We start from the raw sequence: 23,484 nt of genomic DNA on the forward strand, positions 1-23,484 counted from the left end.
TGGTCAACCGTTAATAATCAAGTTTAGATCATCCAAATTTACGCTTTTCCGTGATTGATTACTTTTTGTTTTCTGTTGTCCTTATCTCGTGGTCTCCTTATTCAAACCTTTCAGTAACATTATCATCACTTTTAATTTTTATTTAAAGGGAGAGAAGACTCTATCAGACATTTAATAGTTATATATCCTTAACGAAGGTAGAAGCTAGAGAGAGTGACTGAGCGTCCAAGAGGCACTACTTACTTCACACTGCCTTGTGGTCATGTCCTTGCTGTTTGTTTATATCTGTTTAGGCTAAAGGAAGTTCCACGAGGTCGAGGATTATTTTACATCCTAGATTTGCCCACAGTTATACTTAGTATGTCTTAGACATGAAAAGAGTATGGTAAATACTTTTTGGAGGGAATGAATGAAGGAAATTGGGGGTATTCTTTGGCACAGAACATTATGAATTCACTCCTAGATGTATTGAATTTGAGGTGAAAGCAAGTGAAAAGCTTTTGTAACCTGTGATAGTAAAGTGTGGTAAGAGAATAGGACTGGGAATGCTGTTTCAAGATTTTCTAGCCTCAAGTACCCTCACATCCTCTCTCCTTTATTTTCATAGCAACACAATATATGTTGTTATCTCCGTACACATATCTCCATTTTGGGAGATTAGAAACCTGGGGCGTAAGGTCTTACAGCAAATCTCTTCCAAGGATAAGAAATAATGCCCCTCATTTCTAAGTATAGTGTTCTTTCTGAAAGACCAAGTTACTATTTATATTTTAAGGAGGAGCACATGATGTGTGCTAACAGAAGATAAATGAGAAGCAAACTGGAAAATACATTTTATCTCTGAATTACTGCACCCACTGCCGGGTAAAGATCAAGAGAGTTCTCATCAGCTTTTTTCAACTCTGAATATTGACAAATGGAGCTTCTCACAGAGGTGGTTTTTTTGTTTGTTTGTTTTCCAGTAGTTCAAAAGGCAACTTTCATGTCAGGAATGAACATCGATAGGAGGGTGTTTCTCTTTGTCTAATGATGATGCCTAAGTCTAGAATAACAAATTGTTGTGAACATTTTTGCCCTCTGTTGAATGTAGCTGGTAATCATTTTATAGGGCTCTAATGCTGCGCTGTAGCCAATTAAATAGGAAGAAGGTGTGTGTGTCTAAACACTGAAACTGTTTTTGGACACTTACCTTATCCATCACCTACTAACCACAAGTAAAATATCCGTACCCAACAAAACCTATATTGGACTTAAAATGTTCTGTGAGACGCACACCAATGATCCAACCATTGTTCCATCTTCTAAGATTTAAGCATTTTCCAGAAAGTTACAGGGGGAGAGCAGGCTTGTTGAACATAATGTCGTCAAGACTGACATGCTTCTCTTTCTTTTGCAGGCCTGATTGTTGGCAATGACACTGTTAAGAGGCTGGCATTTGTTTCTGTTCTAACCAGCTACTTTATAACTGTGAATAGTAACTATGCATGTGTGTTGGTCAGCAGAACCAAGGAACGAGAGCTATGGCAGTTGACAAAGTCAGTCTGATTCCTGGGTATCTTTCCTGGGTTCCACCGTCAGGGACCTCTTCCCTTCCATCTCATCAACAATGTGGTACCTTTTACTATCTGATAAAGATTAAGGACATGCTCTTTGGTCAACAGCCAGAACTTAAAATCTGCTGGAGTAGGGTCAGAGACCATTTCAGTCACAGCTGAGGAAAATGAAATTTCCGTTTTACTTGGTGCCTTGTCCAGGGAGCGCACTAACTCTTTCGGGAACACGTGAGTGAGAAGAGGTTGAGTCTTGTCTGACAGCAGCTCACGGTTATGGCGAGTGACCCAACGTGACCGGCCGGGGCAGGAGCCGCAGAGGAACTCATGACGGGCTATACCATGTTGCGGAATGGGGGCGTGGGGAACGGAGGTCAGACCTGCGTGCTGCGGTGGTCCAACCGCATCCGGCTCACGTGGCTCAGCTTCACGCTCTTCATCATTCTAGTGTTCTTCCCCCTCATCGCCCACTATTATCTCACCACCCTGGACGAAGCGGATGAGGCGGGCAAGCGGATCTTTGGCCCACGGGCTGGTAACGAGCTCTGCGAGGTGAAGCACGTGCTGGATCTCTGCCGCATCCGAGAGTCCGTGAGTGAAGAGCTCTTGCAGCTGGAAGCCAAGCGGCAGGAGCTGAACAGTGAAATCGCCAAGCTCAATCTGAAGATCGAGGCCTGCAAGAAGAGCATTGAGAATGCCAAGCAGGACCTGCTTCAGCTCAAGAACGTCATCAGCCAGACCGAGCACTCTTACAAAGAGCTCATGGCCCAAAATCAGCCCAAACTCTCTCTGCCCATCCGACTCCTCCCAGAGAAGGACGATAGCGGCCTCCCACCCCCGAAGGTCCTGCGGAGCTGCCGGCTGCACAACTGTTTCGATTACTCTCGTTGCCCTCTCACCTCTGGTTTCCCGGTCTATGTTTATGACAGTGACCAGTTTGCCTTTGGCAGCCACCTGGATCCCTTGGTCAAGCAGGCTTTTCAGGCCACAGCACGAGGCAACGTTTATGTTACAGAAAATGCAGACATTGCCTGCCTTTATGTGATCTTAGTGGGGGAAATGCAGGAGCTGGGCGTGCTGCGGCCCGCCGACCTGGAGAAGCAGCTGTACTCCCTACCACACTGGCGGACAGACGGACACAATCACGTTATCATCAATCTGTCTCGGAAGTCGGACACCCAGAATTTACTGTACAATGTCAGTACGGGCCGGGCCATGGTGGCCCAGTCCACTTTCTACGCTGCCCAGTACCGGCCCGGCTTTGACTTGGTGGTATCGCCACTGGTCCACGCCATGTCAGAGCCCAACTTCATGGAAATCCCACCACAGGTGCCAGTGAAGCGGAAATATCTCTTCACCTTCCAGGGTGAGAAGATTGAGTCTCTGAGATCCAGCCTTCAGGAGGCCCGCTCCTTTGAGGAGGAGATGGAGGGCGGCCCTCCAGCCGACTACGATGATCGTATCATTGCCACCCTCAAGGCGGTGCAGGACAGCAAACTAGACCAGGTCCTGGTAGAGTTTACCTGCAAACACCAGCCTAAACCCAGTCTGCCTACTGAGTGGGCGCTATGCGGGGAGCGGGAAGACCGCTTAGAATTACTGAAGCTCTCCACCTTCGCCCTCATTATCACTCCCGGGGACCCTCGCCTGGTTATTTCCTCTGGGGGTGCCACACGGCTCTTTGAAGCCCTGGAGGTTGGTGCTGTCCCGGTTGTGCTGGGGGAGCACGTGCAGCTTCCTTACCAGGATGTGCTGCAGTGGAGCGAGGCCGCCCTGGTGCTGCCCAAGCCGCGAGTGACCGAGGTCCACTTCCTACTACGGAGCCTCTCCGACAGCGACCTCCTGGCCATGAGGCGGCAAGGCCGCTTCCTCTGGGAGACTTACTTCTCCACCGCGGACAGTATTTTCAGTACCGTGCTGGCTGTGATTAGGACTCGCATCCAGATCCCAGCTGCTCCCATCCGGGAAGAGGCGGCGGCCGAGATCCCCCATCGCTCAGGCAAGGCGGCCGGCACCGACCCCAACATGGCCGACAACGGGGACTTGGACCTGGGGCCCGTGGAGACGGAGCCGCCCTACGCCTCCCCCAGGTACCTCCGCAACTTCACCTTGACCGTCACGGACTTCTATCGCAGCTGGAACTCTGCGCCGGGACCTTTCCATCTTTTCCCCCACACACCGTTTGACCCTGTGCTGCCCTCAGAGGCCAAGTTCTTGGGCTCCGGGACTGGCTTTCGGCCTATCGGTGGCGGGGCCGGGGGCTCCGGCAAGGAGTTCCAGGCCTCGCTGGGCGGCAACGTCCCACGGGAGCAGTTCACGGTGGTGATGCTGACCTACGAGCGGGAGGAGGTGCTCATGAACTCGCTCGAGAGGCTGAATGGCCTCCCTTACCTGAACAAGGTCGTGGTGGTGTGGAATTCTCCCAAGCTGCCCTCAGAGGACCTTCTGTGGCCTGACATTGGCGTCCCCATCATGGTAATAGAAACGTGAGCCTTTTGTTTTACTGCATGAGAGAGGAATTCATTCTTAATCTCTTTTCCATAAACATGCTTTTTTAAAAAAAATAACCTATACAGATTCTTTCCCCGTGAAATTTTCTCCTTGCTTCTATTTCATTCCTTTCAGGCCTTGCCGGTTCCCTCTGCTACTTACTTCGGAAATCTCCTAAGACACTCCAATACCGAAACTGGCCCCGTGAAGGTTTACAAAACCCTGTCATTGACCTCTTGGACTTATTCTGTGTCATCACAAAGATGTTGATAATGAGAATGATGATGAAAGGCTAACATTTAAGAAGCACTCATAGTCTAGGCACTATAATTTAACAGTTATGAAACTTATTTAATGAACTAGTATGGTTTCTTCATCTTAAATCTGTGGAAGCTGAGGCTTGGAGAGGTTAATTATTTTGCCCAAGGTCATGATTAGCAGTCATGGAGGAGCTGAGTTTTAGTGTGTCTGACTCCAGAAGCTGCGGTTTTAATCACCTCCCAAAGGATTTAGGAAGCAGACCTGTTTCATTTCACGGGATCGGATACAAGTCCTCTGGGAGACTGGCGTCGGGGGTTTGATATTTTTGGAGTTGGAGATCCTGAACCTCTTCTGTAGTCTCTTGCAGGTTCTTTCTCATTCTTTACTCCATCTGTTATGGTTAGGATGCTGTATTTTACAGGAAAAATAATAGCCCAATATGCAGGATAGAGCTTTAGTTCTGAGTACTTTTTTTAATCCACCTTCTGATGTAAACTTGTCAATCTAGAGGGAGATTACCCATTTCTCTTAAATGTTGAGGCCTTAGAGCAAAGCTTAAGCCACCTGGCAACTACTTACCCTGCAGCTTAGGTACTTTCCAGAAAAAGGTAGCAAAGAAGGGCAAAGGTCTGATGGGCCACCATTGCTGGAAGCTTGCTTAAGAAAATTAGTGTAGCATTTAGGAAGAATTTGCCTAGGAGAGGAATGTTTAGGCTACACCAGTTTTTAAAAAATTTATTTCATTAAGGAACTAATTCATGCGAAATATTTTCTAAGCAGCATCATGGTATAATGGAAAAGTATGCATTTTAGAGTGATACAGACCTGGGATTAAGTAGTCATTTTGTCGTCTTTGGTAAGTTAATTAACTCCTTTGACTTCAGGATTAAAGAGGAATCTAAGATAGTACAAGTAAGGAATTTAGAAAGGTGCCCCCAAATTATTTGGTTTCTAATTACTCCTTCGTGTCAAAGGAGCTGGAGGGCAGCATGGATGTTCTGCTTCTGTTAAGGACTCACTTCACTGATGAAGCCTTCTTGTATCTGCTGTATAATTTCCCTTGTGTCATAACTGTTACCACTTTTTTCTTCTCCTGTACAAATCTTTGTTTTAAATTTTCTTTCTTAGGAATCCTGCTACTCTCTTACTACTGCTGAGAATCTTTTCTTGTATTTTATTTAATTGAATTTATAATCTGAGGCTCTTCAAAGACTGTAGGGTTCTACAAACTTTTGATCCCAGAATTTATCGTGTATATTAAGAAAGTGTTGAACGGGAAGATTTTTTTTATTGACGTCTTCCCAAATACATTTCACTTATTTTCTTAGTTACAACTTTTTGAATGTCATTGAAGTTTTTTTAAAAAAATTGTTCTGTGAAAGGTAGATGCTGCTCAAATAGAATAATAAAGCAGCCTTTGTTTTCTGTTTTCCCGAGTTTTCTTTGAATTTGATAGGGATGTAGAGAAGCCGACGCCACCACAGTTAACAGCGACTGAAATTCGTCCTAGAACTTACCAGAACTAATCCTTCCTTTTAACTCTGGTGGGAAATAAGTAGTCCTCTTTGATTACTGGGTAGCTCGTTGCAACAATACAATGCCTAGTCAGAAAATGCCAGAGACTTTCCAGATGGGGGGCCGTTTTGAATAGCTTGTTCGTATTAGTGATACTCATTTTTTTCAGGTTCTTCTGAAAAAGAAAAAACACTTTCAAGCTGGACAGTTTAACCCCATTCTCTAAATATTTGGACTGTTTTCTATTTAAGACAGTTTTTTGGGGCAGCAGCACAGAGTCAACCTTACCCAGGTATCAGGGCTACAAGGGACTGCAGCTCTGCCCTGGCTCTGTTATGAAGCATCTCAGAGTGGATTGCCCACCGAGGGTGAAGACGTGACCTATCCGCTGTGTTACAGTTAACGGGTCTTTGTAAAGTTAGCAGCAGAGTGGTTCCCAGGCAGTCTGTCCGACTCCAGTCCTTCAGGGAGAATGCTTTGGAATGCGCATTTGGGCTAAAAGAATCCACCCAGGAACCTACATGCCATCTCAGAAAATCCTGGGCAGTTTGTGCTTCTCTTCTCAGCGTGCCAGCAGCACAACGGGCATGATTGCCAGCTGTTCGTGTAAGGAAAGAGGGGTTGTCTTGGGGGGTACCTGCTGGGGTTAATAGGTTAAAATCCCTCATTCTTTTCTATTACTTACGTAACAAAGGGGAAGCTACGATGGGGTCTGGCTTAGAGTAAGTGTGATCTTCACGGCCACCCTCCTGCCCCAAATGCTTGATGTACAGAGAAATTCCGCTCAGACGGGGCGGGGCCTGGGCGTGGTGACAGCACTGCCCCCAGGGAGATGGGGCATGTGCCGCCAGCTGCAGGGGCCTCTCACCTGAACAGTGTGGGACAGGGGGTGACTGCCCCCTCGCTGTCTCTTGCCTGTTTCCTGAACAGTCGACTCAGGTTCCTTAGCTCCTGGAGCGGAAGACATGACTGTTTAATGGAAGTAGGATGGAGGGTGGCGTTGTGCCGGGGGTGGGGGTGGGGGGCCGGTTTTGAAGGATGTCTTTTGAAAAACTCCCTACTAGGCGGGGAGGCCACCACTTTTTCATGCATCGTAACGATTTTCCATTGTTTCCAGGCCTCCATTCTTTGAAATGATATGTCAGTGATTTCTCAAATTTTTGTTTCCCTGTATGTAACGTGTTATTTTTCTCTGGCTGCTTTCAAGACTTTTTCTTTAAATTTGGTTTTCGGCAGTTTGACTGTGATATGCCTCTGCGTGGTTTTCTTTGACTTCTGTTTTGATTGGGGTTCACTAAGCCTCTTGAGTCTAGTAATTTATGTTTTTTAAAATCATATTCTGGGGAGTTTTTATTCAGTATTTGTTCAGATATTTTTCTGTCCCATGCTTGCCCTCCTTTTCTTGGGGACTCCGTTCTATGTATATTAGACATTTTGATGTTGTCCCACAGTTTTCAGTGGCTCTGTTCATTTTTTTTTTCACGGTACGCGGGCCTCTCACTGTTGTGGCCTCTCCCGTTGCAGAGCACAGGCTCCGGACACGCAGGCTCAGCGGCCACGGCTCACGGGCCATGGATACGTGGCCCTGCCCAGAATTTTGGTTCAAGTTCTTACTTTATTCTGACCAGTTAACACATCTTCTTCACTCTGCTTTATAGTCTAGAAAATTGTACTAAATAGGGTGGACTTGTTGGAGCGTTGACTGGAAATGAGAACATGAAAATCTGTCCTTTTGGAGTTTTAAAATGTGGGCTGTTACGAAGGGGACGTTGTCCTTCATAGTGTAGTCTTGCCCACTCTAAACATTGCCCGTCTCTGTGCTACGCACTCACTTGTTTCTCAGTCTTGTGACAGCCAGGCCCTTGATTTTTTTTGGCGGTACGTGGGCATCTCTCCACTGTGGCCTCTCCCGTCGCGGGGCACAGGCTCCGGACGCGCAGGCCCAGCGGCCACGGCTCACGGGCCCAGCCGCTCCGCGGCACGTGGGATCCTCCCGGACCGGGGCACGAACCCGCGTCCCCCGCATCGGCAGGCGGACCCCCAACCACTGCGCCACCAGGGAAGCCCAGGCCCTTGATTCTTAATTTCTAGTTCTCTTCTCTGTAAAGGGCGCAGCTCATTTACACAGGGAGCCTGGGAGGGCCTTTTTGAAGAGGTGATGTTTGAGCAGAAGCCTGAAGGATGTGAGAGAATGGACCACATAAATTCTGGAGGAATATACAGAGAACGGCAAGTGCAGGAGGCTTGTTGCGTTCGGGACATGGCAGGAGGAGCCAGTGTATTGGGGGTGGAGTGATGGAGTGGAGAGTTTGAGGCAGGTCGGAGGAGGCAGAGGCCAGCACGTGTAGAGCACGGTAAGGATTCCAGGTTTTATTCTCAGCGCTTTAGGGTGCCAGTGGAGGGTTTTGAGCAGGGAGAAATACGGTATGTGTGCGACCGTGGGGAAAAGAGCAGGAACAGTTCAAAGGCTATCGCAGTAGCCCGGGTGAGGGGTGCCCACGGCTTGGACGGGGCAGTCGTGGTGGAGGTGGTGATTCAGAGATAAGCTATCACGCCGCCCTGGGAGACTCCGAGGTCTCTGGAGGTGAGGCCAGAAAGTGCCATGTTTCCAAAATGAAAACTGTAGAGATACGAGGTGATTTTTTAGCCCTTTTCCCTCTTTCCCAGCCCTTGATACTAGAATTGAACAAGGAGAGTTCTGTTTTGGGAACTTCATGTCATGCCAGCGTAGTTATTTTAGTACTATTGCCCCAGTAGTCTACTAAGGAAGACTGGAAGAGAAACTGGCTGTGTCGTCAGCTCAGTCATTAAGATTCAGGCTTGGGCCTCTGCCAGCCGGGCAGTTAAAGGCTTTATTTCTGGCTGGACCTCAGGCAAGAGTAGAGATAATTCTAAAGCCTTATTCTTTAGCAAGTTGATAGGTTTTATTTTATTTTTTTTGGTCTGTGCCCATTCTACTTTTAAAAATATTACTTGAATGTGTCAGATAACTAATTTTCTAAATTTGTGATTTCTAGGCAAAGCTAACAGGAAAAACCTTGTCCAGTTTCTCTAGGTCCAAGATTGTACAAAGTCTGGTGAATTCACCAGGTATTGGTATGTCTGTTTTTTTTTTTTTTTTTAATTTATTAATTTATTAATTTTTGGCTGCGTTGGGTCTTCGTTGTTGTGCACGGGCTTTCTCTAGTGGTGTTGAGCAGGGGCTGCTCTTCGTTGGTGCGCAGGCTTCTCATTGAGGTGGCTTCTCTTGTTGCGGAGCACGGGCTCTAGGCTCATGGGCTTCAGTGGTTGTGTGGCACGCGGGCTCAGTAGTTGTGGCTCGTGGGCTCTAGAGCACGTGCTCAGTAGTTGTGGCGCACGGGCTTAGTTGCTCTGCGGCATGTGGGATCTTCCCGGACCAGGGCTCGAACCCGTGTCCCCTGCATTGGCAGGTGGATTCTCTTTATTTTTTTATTTTTTTAATTTTTTTTGTGGTACGCGAGCCTCTCACTGTTGAGGCCTCTCCCGTTGCGGAGCGCAGGCTCCGGACACGCAGGCTCAGCGGCCACGGCTCACGGGCCCAGCCGCTCCACGGCATGTGGGATCTTCCCGGACCGGGGCACGAACCCGTGTCCCCTGCATCGGCAGGCGGACTCTCAACCACTGCGCCACCAGGGAAGCCCTGGCAGGCGGATTCTTAACCGCTGCGCCACCAGGGAAGCCGTGGGTTTGTTTGTTTACAATATTTTACTTAATAGTCAGGTGGCTACAGTTATAGCTCTCTTTTTCTGTTTGAGAATGGGCTATGGCTGTGAAGAATTATATAAAACAGTTACCAAAAATCAGAAATTAACAGCAAATATTATAGATGTGTGATATAAAGGAATTGCTGAAAAGTCAGGTTGCATAAATGATTTACTAAATGCAGTAAATCAGTTCTTTAGATAATGTCCCCCCTCTTAGTTTATATGTACTCTTTTTTACGAATTCAAATTAAGGAATCTGAGACAGAGAATTTTATTGCTTTAGTTCACTTGACTAATTAATACCTAAATTAGAACTTAGGTATTAATTTCTAGTTCAGTGCATATATTTTTTTCCACCAAATCTAAGTTTCTTGGAAAGGCACAGCGTGTGTGTGTGTGTGTGTGTGTGTGTGTATGTATATATATACACACACACACATATACATTGATACATAGTATATATATTTTACAAATTAAAGTACGGAGAGGTTTTACTAATCTCATGTAATCGCTAACATTTTTCATTTTTTGAGCATTTTCAATGTGCTGGCTAGGCACTGTGTCATGCTGTTTGTATGCATTCTCTCATTTGGTGGAAAACCTGTAACCTATGCTATTTTACCTACAGTTTCACAGGGATCATTGGCAACTTTTTCTCTTGTAAGTTGAGACGGTCTTATCTCATAACCTAAAACATATACTGTTTTTTTTTTATAGTGCATTAGACTCAAATTTAAAGTTATAAATGGAAAACCAGTTTGCTGTGTTGCCTTCTTATTCCTTTTCCTTCCTTCTTTGCATTTCCCAGTTTTTTTGCCCTTACCACTCTGTTTATTGAATGAATGAGCTCCTTGAAAAATCAAGAAGTTTTGGTGCTGCTTCTTTCTCAGTTGTCTTTTCTGTTGATAACTCTCCACCCAGTCACCTCAAGCTCTGTTTCACATGGGTCTTCACAAGTAGGTCCACTAGGACTAGTAGGTATGACACTGACTAGAATGTATAGAGCACAGTTCCTGGCACGCAGTAGATGTTCAACAAGTGTTTTACAAATGAATGAAAAAACGAATAAACAGGATATAGGACCTAATTTGGCCCTGAGTTGTGCCAGGATGAGCAGAGATGATGGTACACGTGATGTACATACATGTGATGTATTCCTGGAATCCAGAAGACTTGTTCTTAATGGACCTGCCCCTTAATGGACTTTTAATAGAATTTCTCAGAAAAACTGCATGTGAAATCAAGGCCAACACATATTTGATATGAGGCCTTCAGCTCTAAGTCTTCCAAAGGACAAGCAGGTACTCTTGATTGGATTTGCTCTGTAATTAGACAAAAAGTTACGCTATGTTCTAGGTATCAAATCATGATCATTTTAGTTTATTTTTTATCTTTTTTGTGGTATGCGGGCCTCTCACTGTTGTGGCCTATCCCGTTGCGGAGCACAGGCTCTGGACGCGCAGGCTCAGCGGCCATGGCTTACGGGCCCAGCCGCTCCGTGACATGTGGGATCCTCCCGGACTGGGGCACGAACCCATGTCCCCTGCATCAGAAGGCGGACTCTCAACCACTGCGCCACCAGGGAAGCCCCCATTTTAGTTTTTAATTGTTGTGTTGTTTCTTGTTTTTATTTATTTATTTATAAATTTATTTATTTAACTTATTTATTTTTGGCTGTGTTGGGTCTTCGTTGTTGCACACGGACTTTCTCTAGTTGCGGCGAGCGGGGGCTACTCTGTTGCGGTGCGCAGCCTTCTCGTTGCGGTGGCTTCTCTTGTTGTGGAGCACGGGCCCTAGGCACGCGGGGTTCAGGAGTTGTGTCACGAGGGCTCAGTAGTTGTGGCTCAAGGGCTCTAGGGCGTAGGCTCAGTAGTTGTGGCGCATGGGCTTAGTTTCTCTGAGGCATGTGGGATCTTCCTGGACCAGGGCTCGAACCCGTGTCCCCTGCACTGGCAGGCAGATTCTTAACCACTGCGCCACCTGGGAAGCCCTTGTATCTTGTTTTTAGACTAAGAGGTTTTTTTGTAGGGTTGTTAAGGTTGGCTGATAGACAACTCCCATTTTTGCACGCAACATCGTGCTGTGACGATTTAGCAGAGAGGTTGCTTACTTACGTTCATACACATGACAAGTGGTAGAACTGGAATCTGAACTCAAGTTTTTTGGTTGAATTCGAAGCCATGCTTTTTCCTCTGTACCAGTGCCTTTCAAAATTTAATGTGTATAGGACACGGGGATCTTGTTAAAATGCAGGGTCGGTCCTGACTTGGTAGGTTTAGGGAGGGCTGCATTTCTGCATTTCTAGCAGAGTCCCAGATGATGCCCGTGTTGCTGGTCTTTGGATTGTATTTTGAGTACTGGAGCTCTGTACTATGTTCATGGATTGTTAGTTGTGCTGTAGGTAATCTTCCTGGTGGTTAACTCACAAAATTGGTAATCTACAATTGAATACTCAAGAATTTGATGTTTCACTGTTTTTTTTCTCATTTTAAGCTATGTGTGTTCCCTGGTAGAGCTGAGGGACAGCTGTACTCACCTGAACTGGCAGCATTGCAGGTCTGTGTTAAGTGAATGCTGGGCATATTAGGACAGTAACATGAATGACCCGAGGGTAGCTTGTGGGGCAAGCGTTCGAGTGAACAGCCGCCGTAGTCTGCTGATTCTGGGGTGGATGTTAGTTTACATTTCCACATCTCTGAAATTGGGTGTTTCCTAAGATAGACAGCATTTTACCATCACCAAGGTTGGCATTTGTCTTCGGCTACTTTTGGCCGCCCTCCCACTCCCTGAGGTAGAGCTGGGCAGATACCACGGTGAGCACGTGGCCTTCTTCCCCTTCTTCTTTTTTTTTTTCTTTTGCGGCACGCAGGCCTCTCACTGTTGTGGCCTCTCCCATTGCGGAGCACAGGCTCCGGACGTGCAGGCTCAGCGGCCATGGCTCACGGGCCCAGCCGCTCCGCGGCATGTGGGATCTTCCCGGACCGGGGCACGAACCCGTGTCCCCTGCATCGGCAGGTGGACTCTCAACCACTGGGCCACCAGGGAAGCCCTAAATTTTAAAAATCATAATGTAGTTCTACCATTTGGGCAGTAATCTTTGTGAAGAAATTACTGCTTTTCATAGTGGGTCACTTTGGATAGCGCATCTTTGAATTGGGAATTTCTTTGGACACAAAAGCTGTTAGTTTTACTGGATCAGGTACACCTTGAAAGAAGAACTTCTTATAAGTGTAGTCAGTGTTGCAGGTAGGAATTGGAAAAGTGAAGTAAGTAAGTAACCTCAACCGGATGGACTGTCCTTTGTTGTTTTATATGAAAAAGAAAGGCCTTAAAATTGGGGGTCAGAAATTACATAGACTCAAGGGAGTTCCGAGTTTCGTTTTAAAGGGGATTCCAGGGCTGAGAATCATAATCTCAGTTCTACTCTGCCACCTTGTGTTCTCTTGGGAAACTTATTTTTAATTTTCCAAGACTGTGTTTATTGCATACGTAAATAATCCTCAACTTTAGCTTGTTTCACAGGAAAATTAATTAGCAAATGAATACAGCTTAAAATGTGAAATCCTTATACATGTGCTGAAATATGAGGCAATTTCTGTTCCTAAGAGGCATATGCTAGATTTTACAGGTGGCAGGTAAGCGGGTGAAATTATTCAGGACGTTTAGCCACAGGCTGCTTTGACCTAAAAGCAGTTTTGCTTTTGCATTGAACGATGCAGCATTGACCGTTCAGTGTTTTTCCTTCCTCTTTACAGGTGGTCCGTACTGAGAAGAACAGTTTGAACAATCGATTCCTGCCCTGGAATGAAATCGAGACAGAGGCCATCCTGTCTATTGATGATGACGCTCACCTCCGCCACGATGAAATCATGTTTGGCTTTCGGTGAGGAGCTGATTTTCAATCGTGAAACACTTTTGTTTGCAAGTGGCAGGAAGCTACCTCAAAACCCGGGTTAGGCAGCCAGATGAATTTTCATAGCTGATAGTAACGGAGACATCTTATTGGGCTTAAATATCCCACTTTGAGGGAACAGTACAGGTGAGAGAATGGAGTAGATCAGGGCCACTCAGAGTGTGTCCTGGACTGGTACGCTGGCCCATGAACAGTTTATTAACCTGTCCACAGTGAGGTAAGTACAAAAATTGAGAGTAGGCATTTAGAAACTTTAAAATGATTTGATGTTTACCGTGACATCCAAATGTGAACTTTTTTCTTGTAATTCATTTTTTGGGTAACATTTATTGAATATAATTCATACATCATACAGTCCACTCATTTAAGTGTACCATTCAGTGGTTTTTAGTATATTTACAGAGTTGGGTAACCATCACCGTAATCTAGTTTAGAAATCTTCATTACCACCAAAAGAAATCCTGTACCCATTAGCAGTCATTCCCCATTTTTCTCCAACTCCTCTAAGACCTTGGCAACCATTAATGTACTTTGTTTCTCTATAAATTTGCCTTTTACAGACATTCCGTATACATGATACCATATAATATGTGCTCTTTGGTAACTGGTTTCTTTCACTTAACATACTGTTTTCAAGGTTCATCCACCTTGTAGCATCTGTCAGTACTTCATCCATTTTGTATGGATGTACACATCTTGTTTATCCATTTATCCACTGATGGACATTTGGGTTGTTTCTACTCCTTGGCTGTTGTGAATAGTACTGCTATGGACATTCATGTACAAGTTTGTATATGAACATTTCCTTTCTCTTAGATACATACCTTGGAGTGGAATTGCTGGATCATATAGTATCTCTTCGTTTAACATTTTGAGGAACTACACTCCTGTTTTCCAAAGTGGCTGCACCATTTTATATTTTATATTGTTACCAGCAGTGAATAAGGGTTCCATTTTCTCCACATCCTTGTCAACACTTGTTATTTTCCATTTTTTATTTATAGCCCTCCTACTGGGTGTGAAGTGGTATTTCAATGTAGTTTTGATTTGCATTTCCCTAATGACTCATGATATTGGCTGTCTTTTCATGTGCTTCATAACAATTTATATATCTTCTTTGAAGAAATGTCTATTGAGATCCTTTGCCCATTGTCACTTGGGTTGTCTTTTTATTATTGAGTTGTAAGAGTTCTCTGTATATTCTAGATCCAAGTCCCTTATCAGAGATATGATTTGCAAATTTTTTCTCCTGTTCTGTGGGTTGTCATTTCACTTTCTTGATGGTGTCCTTCAAAGCACAAAAGCTTTTCATTTTAATGAAGTCCAGTTTGTCTATGTTTTCTTTGGTTACTTGTGCTTTTGGTGTCATATGTAAGAAACCATGCGATTCATTTTTATTGTATTTTATAAAAGCATGAATAAGCCAGGGGAAGATTACTTGTTTGCCACAGATAGTTTGAGAAGCACTGGAGTAGATATCCTTGGAGACCTTGTTCAAATTAAGTATAGATCCAGGATAGAGAACTCTTTTTCTCTGTGCTTTTTGTTCCATTCACTGAAAGCCTGGCCTGACCCCTAGCTTTCAGGCTTCCTTTGGTTTAAGTGGATAAGTGCAGATGCTCAGATGTAAGGAGCAGCGGCTTTATTGCTGTATTTGTCTTAGGTCCATCTATAAAGAATTATTTGACACATTTCTGACAAATCAGAACATCTGTTCTTCCTCTCCCTCACCCAGCCTCTCATTTCCGTTGACTTCTTCCTCCTACTATATTATTGAGGCAAGAGTCTGTTGTTAGCAGTGATAAAAATCCCACTGGAGTGTGTTCCTTTGTACCAGCTCTCTACTTTTTTTTTTTTTTTTTTTTTTTTTTTTGTGGTACGCGGGCCTCTCACTGCTGTGGCCTCTCCCGTTGCGGAGCACAGGCTCCGGTCGCGCAGGCTCAGTGGCCACGGCTCACGGGCCCAGCCGCTCCGTGGCACGTGGGATCTTCCCGGACCGGGGCACGAACCCGTGTCCCCCGCATCGGCAGGTGGACTCCCAACCACTGCGCCACCAGGGAAGCCCTCTCTACTTGTTTTTATGAAAGGAAAAAAAGCCACGTGATGGTTCCAGAAATGGGCTTTTGCCATCACATTTGTCATTATTGATGGTTGTGGGGAGGGAAGGGAAGGTGGTGTATTTCTGATACAGCATGATGCAGTTTAGAGCATGCTAAAGGACTGGGAGCTGTGAACAGTCATGGGATGTTAACAGAATTGCCAATCAGCTCTAGATCCCAAGTATGATTAGATAAAGGGCCCTGCTTTGATGAGTTTGAAGCTTATTAAGATAGCTGGCACTTGCTATCTTCTATGGCTCTTGATTTAGGAAGATTTATTTAAAAATTAATTAATTTATTTATTTTTGGCTGCGTTGGGTCTTTGTTGCCGTGCGCGGGCTTTCTCTCGTTGCGGCGAGCGGGGTCTACTCTTCGTTGCGGTGCGCAGGCTTCTCATTGCGGTGGCTTCTCTTGTTGTGGAGCACGGGCTCTAGGCGCGCAGGCTTCAGCAGTTGTGGCATGCAGGCTTCAGTAGTTGTGGTGTGTGGGATCAGTAGTTGTGGCTTGCGGCCTCTAGAGCGCAGGCTCAGCAGTTGTGGCACGTGGGCTTAGTTGTCCCGCAGCATGTAGGATCTTCCTGGACCAGGGCTCGAGCCCGTGTCCCCCGCATTGGCAGGTGGATTCTTAACCACTGCTCCACCAGGGAAGTCCCTAGGAAGATCTTTAATCTTTTCCATTTGTCAACAGATTTCCAAGTGGTGAGAGAATAATAGGAAGCCTTATGACTGATGATATTGAGTATCTTTTCATGTGCTCAGTGACTGTTTGTATATCTTCTATGGAGAAATGTCTATTCAGATCCTTTGCCTTTTTATTATTGAGCTGTAAGAGTCTCCTAACAGTCATTTGAAATTGGAGGTTTAGCCTCTGGTTACAAGACTGGTGAATTATCTCTGGCTCAACTTCTAAACCTTTTATTGCTCTGACTCTTTTCTCATTTGTTTGGGCATCCTTTGATCTAAAAACTTTGTTTTCGAATTAGAGTTTTCATCTTTTCCAGATTAGATTTTTAAGGAACCTCCATACTGTTCTCCATAGTGGCTGCACCAATTTACATTCCCACCAACAGCGTAGGAAGGTCCCCTTTTCAAAAAGACACACGCACCCCAGTGTTCATTGCAGCGCTATTTACAGTAGCCAAGACATGGAAGCAACGTAAGTGTCCATCAACAGATAAATGGATAAAGAAGCTGTGGTATATACATATATATACGATGGAATACTACTCAGCCATAAGAAAAGAATGAAATAATGCCATTTGCTGCAACCTTGATGGACCTAGAGATTATCATACTTAGTGAAGTAAGTCAGACAGAGAAAGGCAAATAACGTGATATCACTTATGTGTGGAATCTAAAAAAATGATGCAAGTGAATTTACTTACAGAACAGAAACAGACTCACAGACATAGAAAACAAACTTATGGTTACCAAAGGGGAAAGCGGGAGGGGGTAAATTAGGAATTTGGGATTAACAGATACACACGACTATATATAAAATAGATAACGAGGACCTACTATACAGCACAGGGAACTATATTCAATATCTTATAATAACCTAACCTATAATGGAAAAGAATCTGAAAAATAATATATATATATATATATATATATATATATATGTATAACTGAATCACTTGTAAATCAACTGCACTTTGATTTTAAATAAATAAATAAATAGAAATTCTCCCTCTGGCAAAAGATAATGTGGATCTTGGCAAACTTCAGCTTATACAGCAAGGAAGGAAACAGGTATGTTCTTAAGGGACAGATAAAAGAGACCCAAGAGAACTGAAAACGTATGTCTATACAAAAGCAGTACATGAATGTTCATAGCAGCATTATTTATAAGAGTCAGTGAGTATAAACATGATTTTACTTACATGAGGCATCCAGAGTAGTCAGATTCATAGAGACAGAAAGTAGGTGGTGGCTGCCTGGGGCTGGAGGAAGGCAAGAATGCCGAGGTAGTGTTCAGTGGGTCAGAGTTTCAGGCTGGGAAGGTGAAGAAATTCTGGAGATTGATGATCATACAACAGTGTGAATATACTTAATGCCATTGAACTGTACACTTGAAAATGATTAAAATGGTAAATTTTATGTTACATACATTTTGCCACACACCAAAAATTCAGTTGTCAAAAAAAACTAAAACAAAAGAAGTATAAACAACCCAAATGTCCATCAACTGATGAATGGATAAACAAACTGTGGTATATGCATACAATGGAATATTATTTGGCAACAAAAAGAATGAAGTTCAAGGGTGAACTTGCTACAACATGGGTGAACCTTGAAAGCTAGTCACATAATATATGAGTCCATTTATATGAAATGTCCACAACAAGCAAATCTGTGGAGACAGAAAGTAGATTAGTGGTTGCCATGGGATGGGGAGGGGGAAAATGGGGAGTGACTGCTAATGGTTGTGGAGTTTCTTTTTGGGTGATGAAAGTATTCTGAAATGAGGTAGTGGTGATGGTTGCATAGCTCTGTGAATATACTAAAACCCAGGGAGTCGTACACTTTTAAACAAGTGAGTTTTATGGTATGTGATTTATGTCTCAGTAAACTTTATTTTTAAAAAAAGTGATAGTGTAAGCTGTATGAGGAGGGATGGGATTGTGGACTGGAAGGTAGGTTTCTCTTCCTGGATCCAAGTATCTCTGTTGTCTTGGCCCAGAATTTTTAAATTCCACTACTGGATCTGATACTGATCTTTTTCTCTGTATTCCATTGCTCTGCTTTGAGTTTTCTTTTCCAAAGGGAGCAAATCAAAACCTTTTTCCTTTACCATGGTTTGGTACACATTCCTTAATATTTTATTTTGGAGAGGAGGAAATGGCTTACATAATATCATAGAAACATGGAATTTGGAAAAGAGACTATTGTTTTAGATGGTCAGGAAGCAAAATCTCACCTTAGTTATTAAATACATTTTTTTTTTTTTTTTTTTTTTTTTTTTTTTTTTTGTGATATGCGGGCCTCTCACCGCTGTGGCCTCTCCCGTCGCGAAGCACAGGCTCCGGACGCGCAGGCTCAGCGGCCATGGCCCACGGGCCCAGCCGCTCCGCGGCACGCGGGATCCCCCCGGACCGGGGCACGAACCCGCGTCTCCTGCATCGGCAGGAGGACTCTCAACCACTGCGCCACCAGGGAAGCCCTAAATACATTTTTTGATTATTAGTTGATTTTACACTTTATCTTCTTACTGCATTTCAAATCATTTGGTTCTTAATGAACCAGAGGGAGAAACATGGAAATATAACCAAGAAGGATGAGACTGTCTCTTTGTGTGACGTAGTCTGTATTACTTTAATGTACTCAATATCTTTAATTTACTGATCTTTATTCAAAACCATTTGCCTAAGTTTTGGAGATCAGAAAAATCAGTTTTAAATTAAATATTAGTAGTAACATGACCTTTTGCTTCATTCAGGTAACTTATTAAATCGTTTTGAGTCTCATAGGATTGTAAGAAAAAGAAATCATCGTTATTTAAAATAATGTAAATATTTGAGATGTCAGGTTTTTTTTAACTTGACTATATTAATATGGAAATGATGTGCCACAGTTTGTGCCATGAGAAGGTTGAATTGATGCACTTATTTCAGAGGTGATAGTATGTAGTACGTAAATCTGAAATGTTAACAGAAGAGTGTTAGTCGTGACACATTCTGCAGTGGCATAGTATCTTGATTTTGTTATTTTAAAATTTCTCTTTAGTTGTTTGGCAAAGTTGAATTTATCCAGTGAATTTTCTTTAAGTGTGAGCTGTAGAATTACCTTTGAAACTTTTTCCCTAACATATTTTGTAGGTAATTGGAACATTAACACAGTTAAAAAATAATTCATTAAAGATAAGGTGGGGCTTCCCTGGTGGCGCAGTGGTTGAGAGTCCGCCTGCCGATGCAGGGGACGCGGGTTCGTGCCCCGGTCCGGGAGGATCCCACGTGCCGCGGAGCGGCTGGGCCCGTGAGCCGTGGCCGCTGAGCCTGCGCGTCCGGAGCCTGTGCTCTGCAACGGGAGAGTCCACAACAGTGAGAGGCCCGCGTACCGCAAAAAAAAAAAAAAAAAAAAAAAAACATACGGTGTACTGGGAGTTCCCTGGTGGTCTGGTGGTCCGGATTCCACACTTTCACTGCCAGGGCCCTCAGTTCCTGGTCAGGGAACTGAGATTCCACAAGCCGCATGGTACAGACGAAAAAAAAAAAAAAAAAAAGAGGATAAAGGTATACATACCAAAGCATGATCTATGATACTACACATAGGTTAAAAATACTTAGCGCAGCATAATTTGAATATAATGTTAAGGAACTGGTTATGTGTAACACTTCTATACTTAAATTGATAGCATTATTTATTTATTAAAATTTTTATTTATTTATTTTTTGGTATGCGGGCCTCTCACTGTCGGGGCCCCTCCCGTTGTGGAGCACAGGCTCCGGACGCGCAGGCTTAGCGGCCACGGTTCACGGGACCCAGCCGCTCCGCGGCAGGTGGGATCTTCCCGGACTGGGGCACGAACCCGCGTCGCCTGCGTCGGCAGGCTGATCCTCAACCACTGCGCCACCAGGGAAGCCCGGTAGCATTATTTATAATTGATATTTTAACATGTCTAACCTTCTGATTCCACTGAGACCTTACTATCTAAAACTCCTAATGCTTCATCCCAAGAACTTGAGCCTTTACTTGCATTTGTTTGGTGCTTGTGCTTCCATGCTGATTTTTTTCCTTATTATTTAACATAATTAATACCTAGTTGGGCATCGACAGCCTTTAACAAATTGGATATGTTGCCTTTTGATGTCATGTAGCAAAGGATAGTCTACCTTATTAAAAAACTGTATAGGGCTTCCCTGGTGGTGCAGTGGTTGAGAGTCCGCCTGCCAATTCAGGGGACACGGGTTCGTGCCCCGGTCCGGGAGGATCCCACATGCCACGGAGCGGCTGGGCCCGTGAGCCATGGCCGCTGAGCCTGCGCTTCCGGAGCCTGTGCTCCGCAACGGGAGAGGCCACAACAGTGAGAGGCCCGTGAACCACACACACACAAAAAAACCTATATTTTGACTTAAATCAGCCAAATCTGATCATTGAAATATTGTTTCACATTCTTTCTGTTGATATTTCGGGACTAGTAGGGTCAATAAGCATTTGAAGAGATCAGTATTTTTAGGAGTATTGATGTAACATTTAGATATGCCATTGGTATTTATTAGCAATCCTTATTACATTCTGTAAATGTCAAAATGTATTATTAAAACACCTTATAGCTTTTTAGGTTAGTAATTGGGAGTCAGTTTTAGGAGATAAATCAGGACAGAGGTAGGGATTTGGGTGGGATGTGGCAGAAAGCCCATTTAGACAGCTGTGAAGTTGTGATAGAGGTTGTAGTGTCTCATCTGTTGAACTAGATTAGTCGCTTTCAAACCTAATAGGAGAGGAACTCTTTTGAATTGAAATCTTATGTGCTTCAGGAGTTGAAGTTCCAGGAGTGATGAAGGAGTTTCCTAGGCAGTTTAAATCTCCGTTGGGGTGAGGTGGAGTGGGGAGGCGATGGTCTGTTGTTTATGGGACCCCTGAAGCACTTCTGCAAGGATGTAGGGTGCTGTGGAACATAAGTGCTTTCAGCTCTATGATTTTAGCCTGTGAAACTGATTTTATTTGTTGTACCTTACCTATAAATTTGAGGATGTTATAAAAGTTTATCCTGGAAACATTGAATTCTCAATTTATTTCTTGCATTTATGAAGTCTTTCATTTGTATGGTTCTGTAGACCACTTCTTTTCATGCTGTAGGTTTCTACCTGAGCTCTGCTCAAATCAGGAATTAAGACTGTTGCACCTAACTCCAGGCAGCAGTCTCCTATTTAGACCAGTGGTCTCTAAGCTTTTTTTTTTTTTTTTTTTGCTTCTGGCCGTGCCATGTGGCATGTGGGATCCTAGTTCCCCAACCAGGGATCCAACCTCAGTCCTCTGCAGTGGAAACACAGTCTTATCCACTGGACCACCAGGGAGTTCCCCTCTAAGCTTTTTTTTTTTATAGTGTACCCGCTCAGTGAAAGAGAAGTTAAGTATGCAATACACATAAATTATATACAAGTCCTAATATGTCATACACATTAAAAATAAAACCTCTTTAGAAATTAAATAAGATTAAAAATAAATAGATATAAAAATCATCTTCTTCCTGCTTCTTAGCAGATTGCTATACTTATCCCATTCTGGAGACCTTTAATGCCTTAGACTCCTTAGACCCTTTCTGTGTTATTCCAACACTTTCCTCTATAAGGGCTGGAGAGATGCTGGCTGCCAGAAGTTAGAGGATCAATAAGCAGGTACTTATTAAGGAAGCTGTGGGTGACATTGTTTGTTTATTTTTTTATGGCCATGTGGCTTGTGGGATCTTAGTTCCCCAACCAGGGATTGAACCTGCACCCTCAGCAGTGAAAGCACAGAGTCCCAACCACTGGACCGGAGGGAATTCCTGACACTGTTTGTTTTTATCCTTTTTATCTTGTGATTGATTTGGTATATACAGTTGTTGTTGTTTTTTTTAAAAGAAGTAACAGCTCAAAGAGTCAGAGTCTGCAAAATAGAGGCGATAATTTTAAACGTTTCTGATAACCTTAGAGCTTTGTACTCAGGAGTGTGCATATACTTGTGTTTTTTGAGGGTGTGGAGAGAAGCACGGGACCGCATTGTGGGTTTCCCTGGCCGTTACCACGCGTGGGACATCCCTCATCAGTCCTGGCTCTACAACTCCAACTACTCCTGTGAGCTGTCCATGGTGCTGACAGGTGCTGCCTTCTTCCACAAGGTAAGAAAAAGCTGGTAGGATTGACATGAACTTGGTAGGAGTTGAGCCTTTGTGGGGCAGTGAAATGCTGCTTTAAAGTTAGCTCTGCTAGTGCTTCTTATATATCCCTTCTCTGCTAGAATTAAGTTATTTCTGTTTTTAAAGACAGTGATCAAGATGATTAGAGCAATGCTAGAATAAAAAGTCTGGATGGGAAGGCTTCCTGTATAATTGTACACAGGTCAATAGGAAAATCAGTGTATCTTCCTGGACACTGGCTCTCCCTCTGTAAAATTGAGGGCATTGGGCCAAAATGTTGTCCAGTTTCCCCACAACCATTCCAGACGTGACCTGGTCAACAGAAGGCTGAACCTGGCCCTCTTCTGACTCAGCCACCTCTGTCCCAGGCCCCACCACAAACCTCTGTCTGTTGGGGGCTCTGCAAGTTCTAGTTGATTCCTTAGAGCTTTTAATTTCCACGTTGCCTCACACCCTGGTTTTCGTTGAAAATTCACTGTGCAAATCCTTCCAGTCATGACTCCTCTCCTGCACTGTTGTCGCTAAACTGTTCTGTTTTCTTGCTCCTGACTCAGCTTCCCCCTACATGTCATCTGTTCTATAAAGTAGCCACTGGCCACGTGGGGCTGCTGAGCACTTGAAGTATGACTAGTCAGTGTTGAGATGTGCCCCACGTATAAGGTACACAGCAGACTTTGAAAACTCAGCATGAACGAAAGAGTGTCAACTATCTCAGTAATTTTTTATATTGATTGTATGTGAAAGTGCAATTATTTTGGATACACTGGGTTAAATAAAGTATATTACTAATTATTTTTACTGTTTCTTTTTCTTTCTTAAAAACGTGGCAACTAGAACATTTAAAATGGCAGTGGTGACTCACAGTATATTTCTGGTGGACAGTGCTGCTCTGTACCTTCCCTGCCAAGTCCTCCCTCTGGGTTCTGAAGAATCCCTGTTTTGAGATCGCCAAACTGCCTACACCCCCCACGTCACAAGGGTACCTCCTCCATCTCCTTGATCTGATTGAAACCTGACTCGTCTCTGAGGACAGTGCTTTCCTTTTATTCCTTCCAGGGCCAGGGATTGAGGCTCCTCATTTCCCCCGATTTGTA

The 23,484-nt window shown here is 44.1% G+C and overlaps 1 protein-coding gene across 6 annotated transcripts in view; it reads left to right on the forward strand.

Annotated features, from left to right (window-relative positions):
- EXTL3 (exostosin like glycosyltransferase 3) overlaps positions 1–23,484 on the forward strand; it is a 142,986-nt gene that overhangs the window by 99,072 nt on the left and 20,430 nt on the right. For 5 of the 6 annotated variants that reach the window (XM_067039987.1, XM_067039989.1, XM_067039988.1 and 2 more), the window contains exons 3-5: positions 1,397–4,025; positions 13,297–13,424; positions 22,228–22,372. In XM_067039987.1, the coding sequence (XP_066896088.1) occupies positions 1,878–4,025; positions 13,297–13,424; positions 22,228–22,372 (2,421 nt within the window). In that variant the 5' untranslated portion in view covers positions 1,397–1,877. Of the gene's footprint in view, positions 1–1,396; positions 4,026–4,175; positions 5,727–13,296; positions 13,425–22,227; positions 22,373–23,484 lie in introns of those variants that run through there. The other variant, XM_067039990.1, reaches the window with a different exon arrangement.

This window comes from Kogia breviceps, chromosome 8 (genome assembly GCF_026419965.1).
Source record: "Kogia breviceps isolate mKogBre1 chromosome 8, mKogBre1 haplotype 1, whole genome shotgun sequence".
Taxonomy (NCBI): domain Eukaryota; kingdom Metazoa; phylum Chordata; class Mammalia; order Artiodactyla; family Physeteridae; genus Kogia; species Kogia breviceps.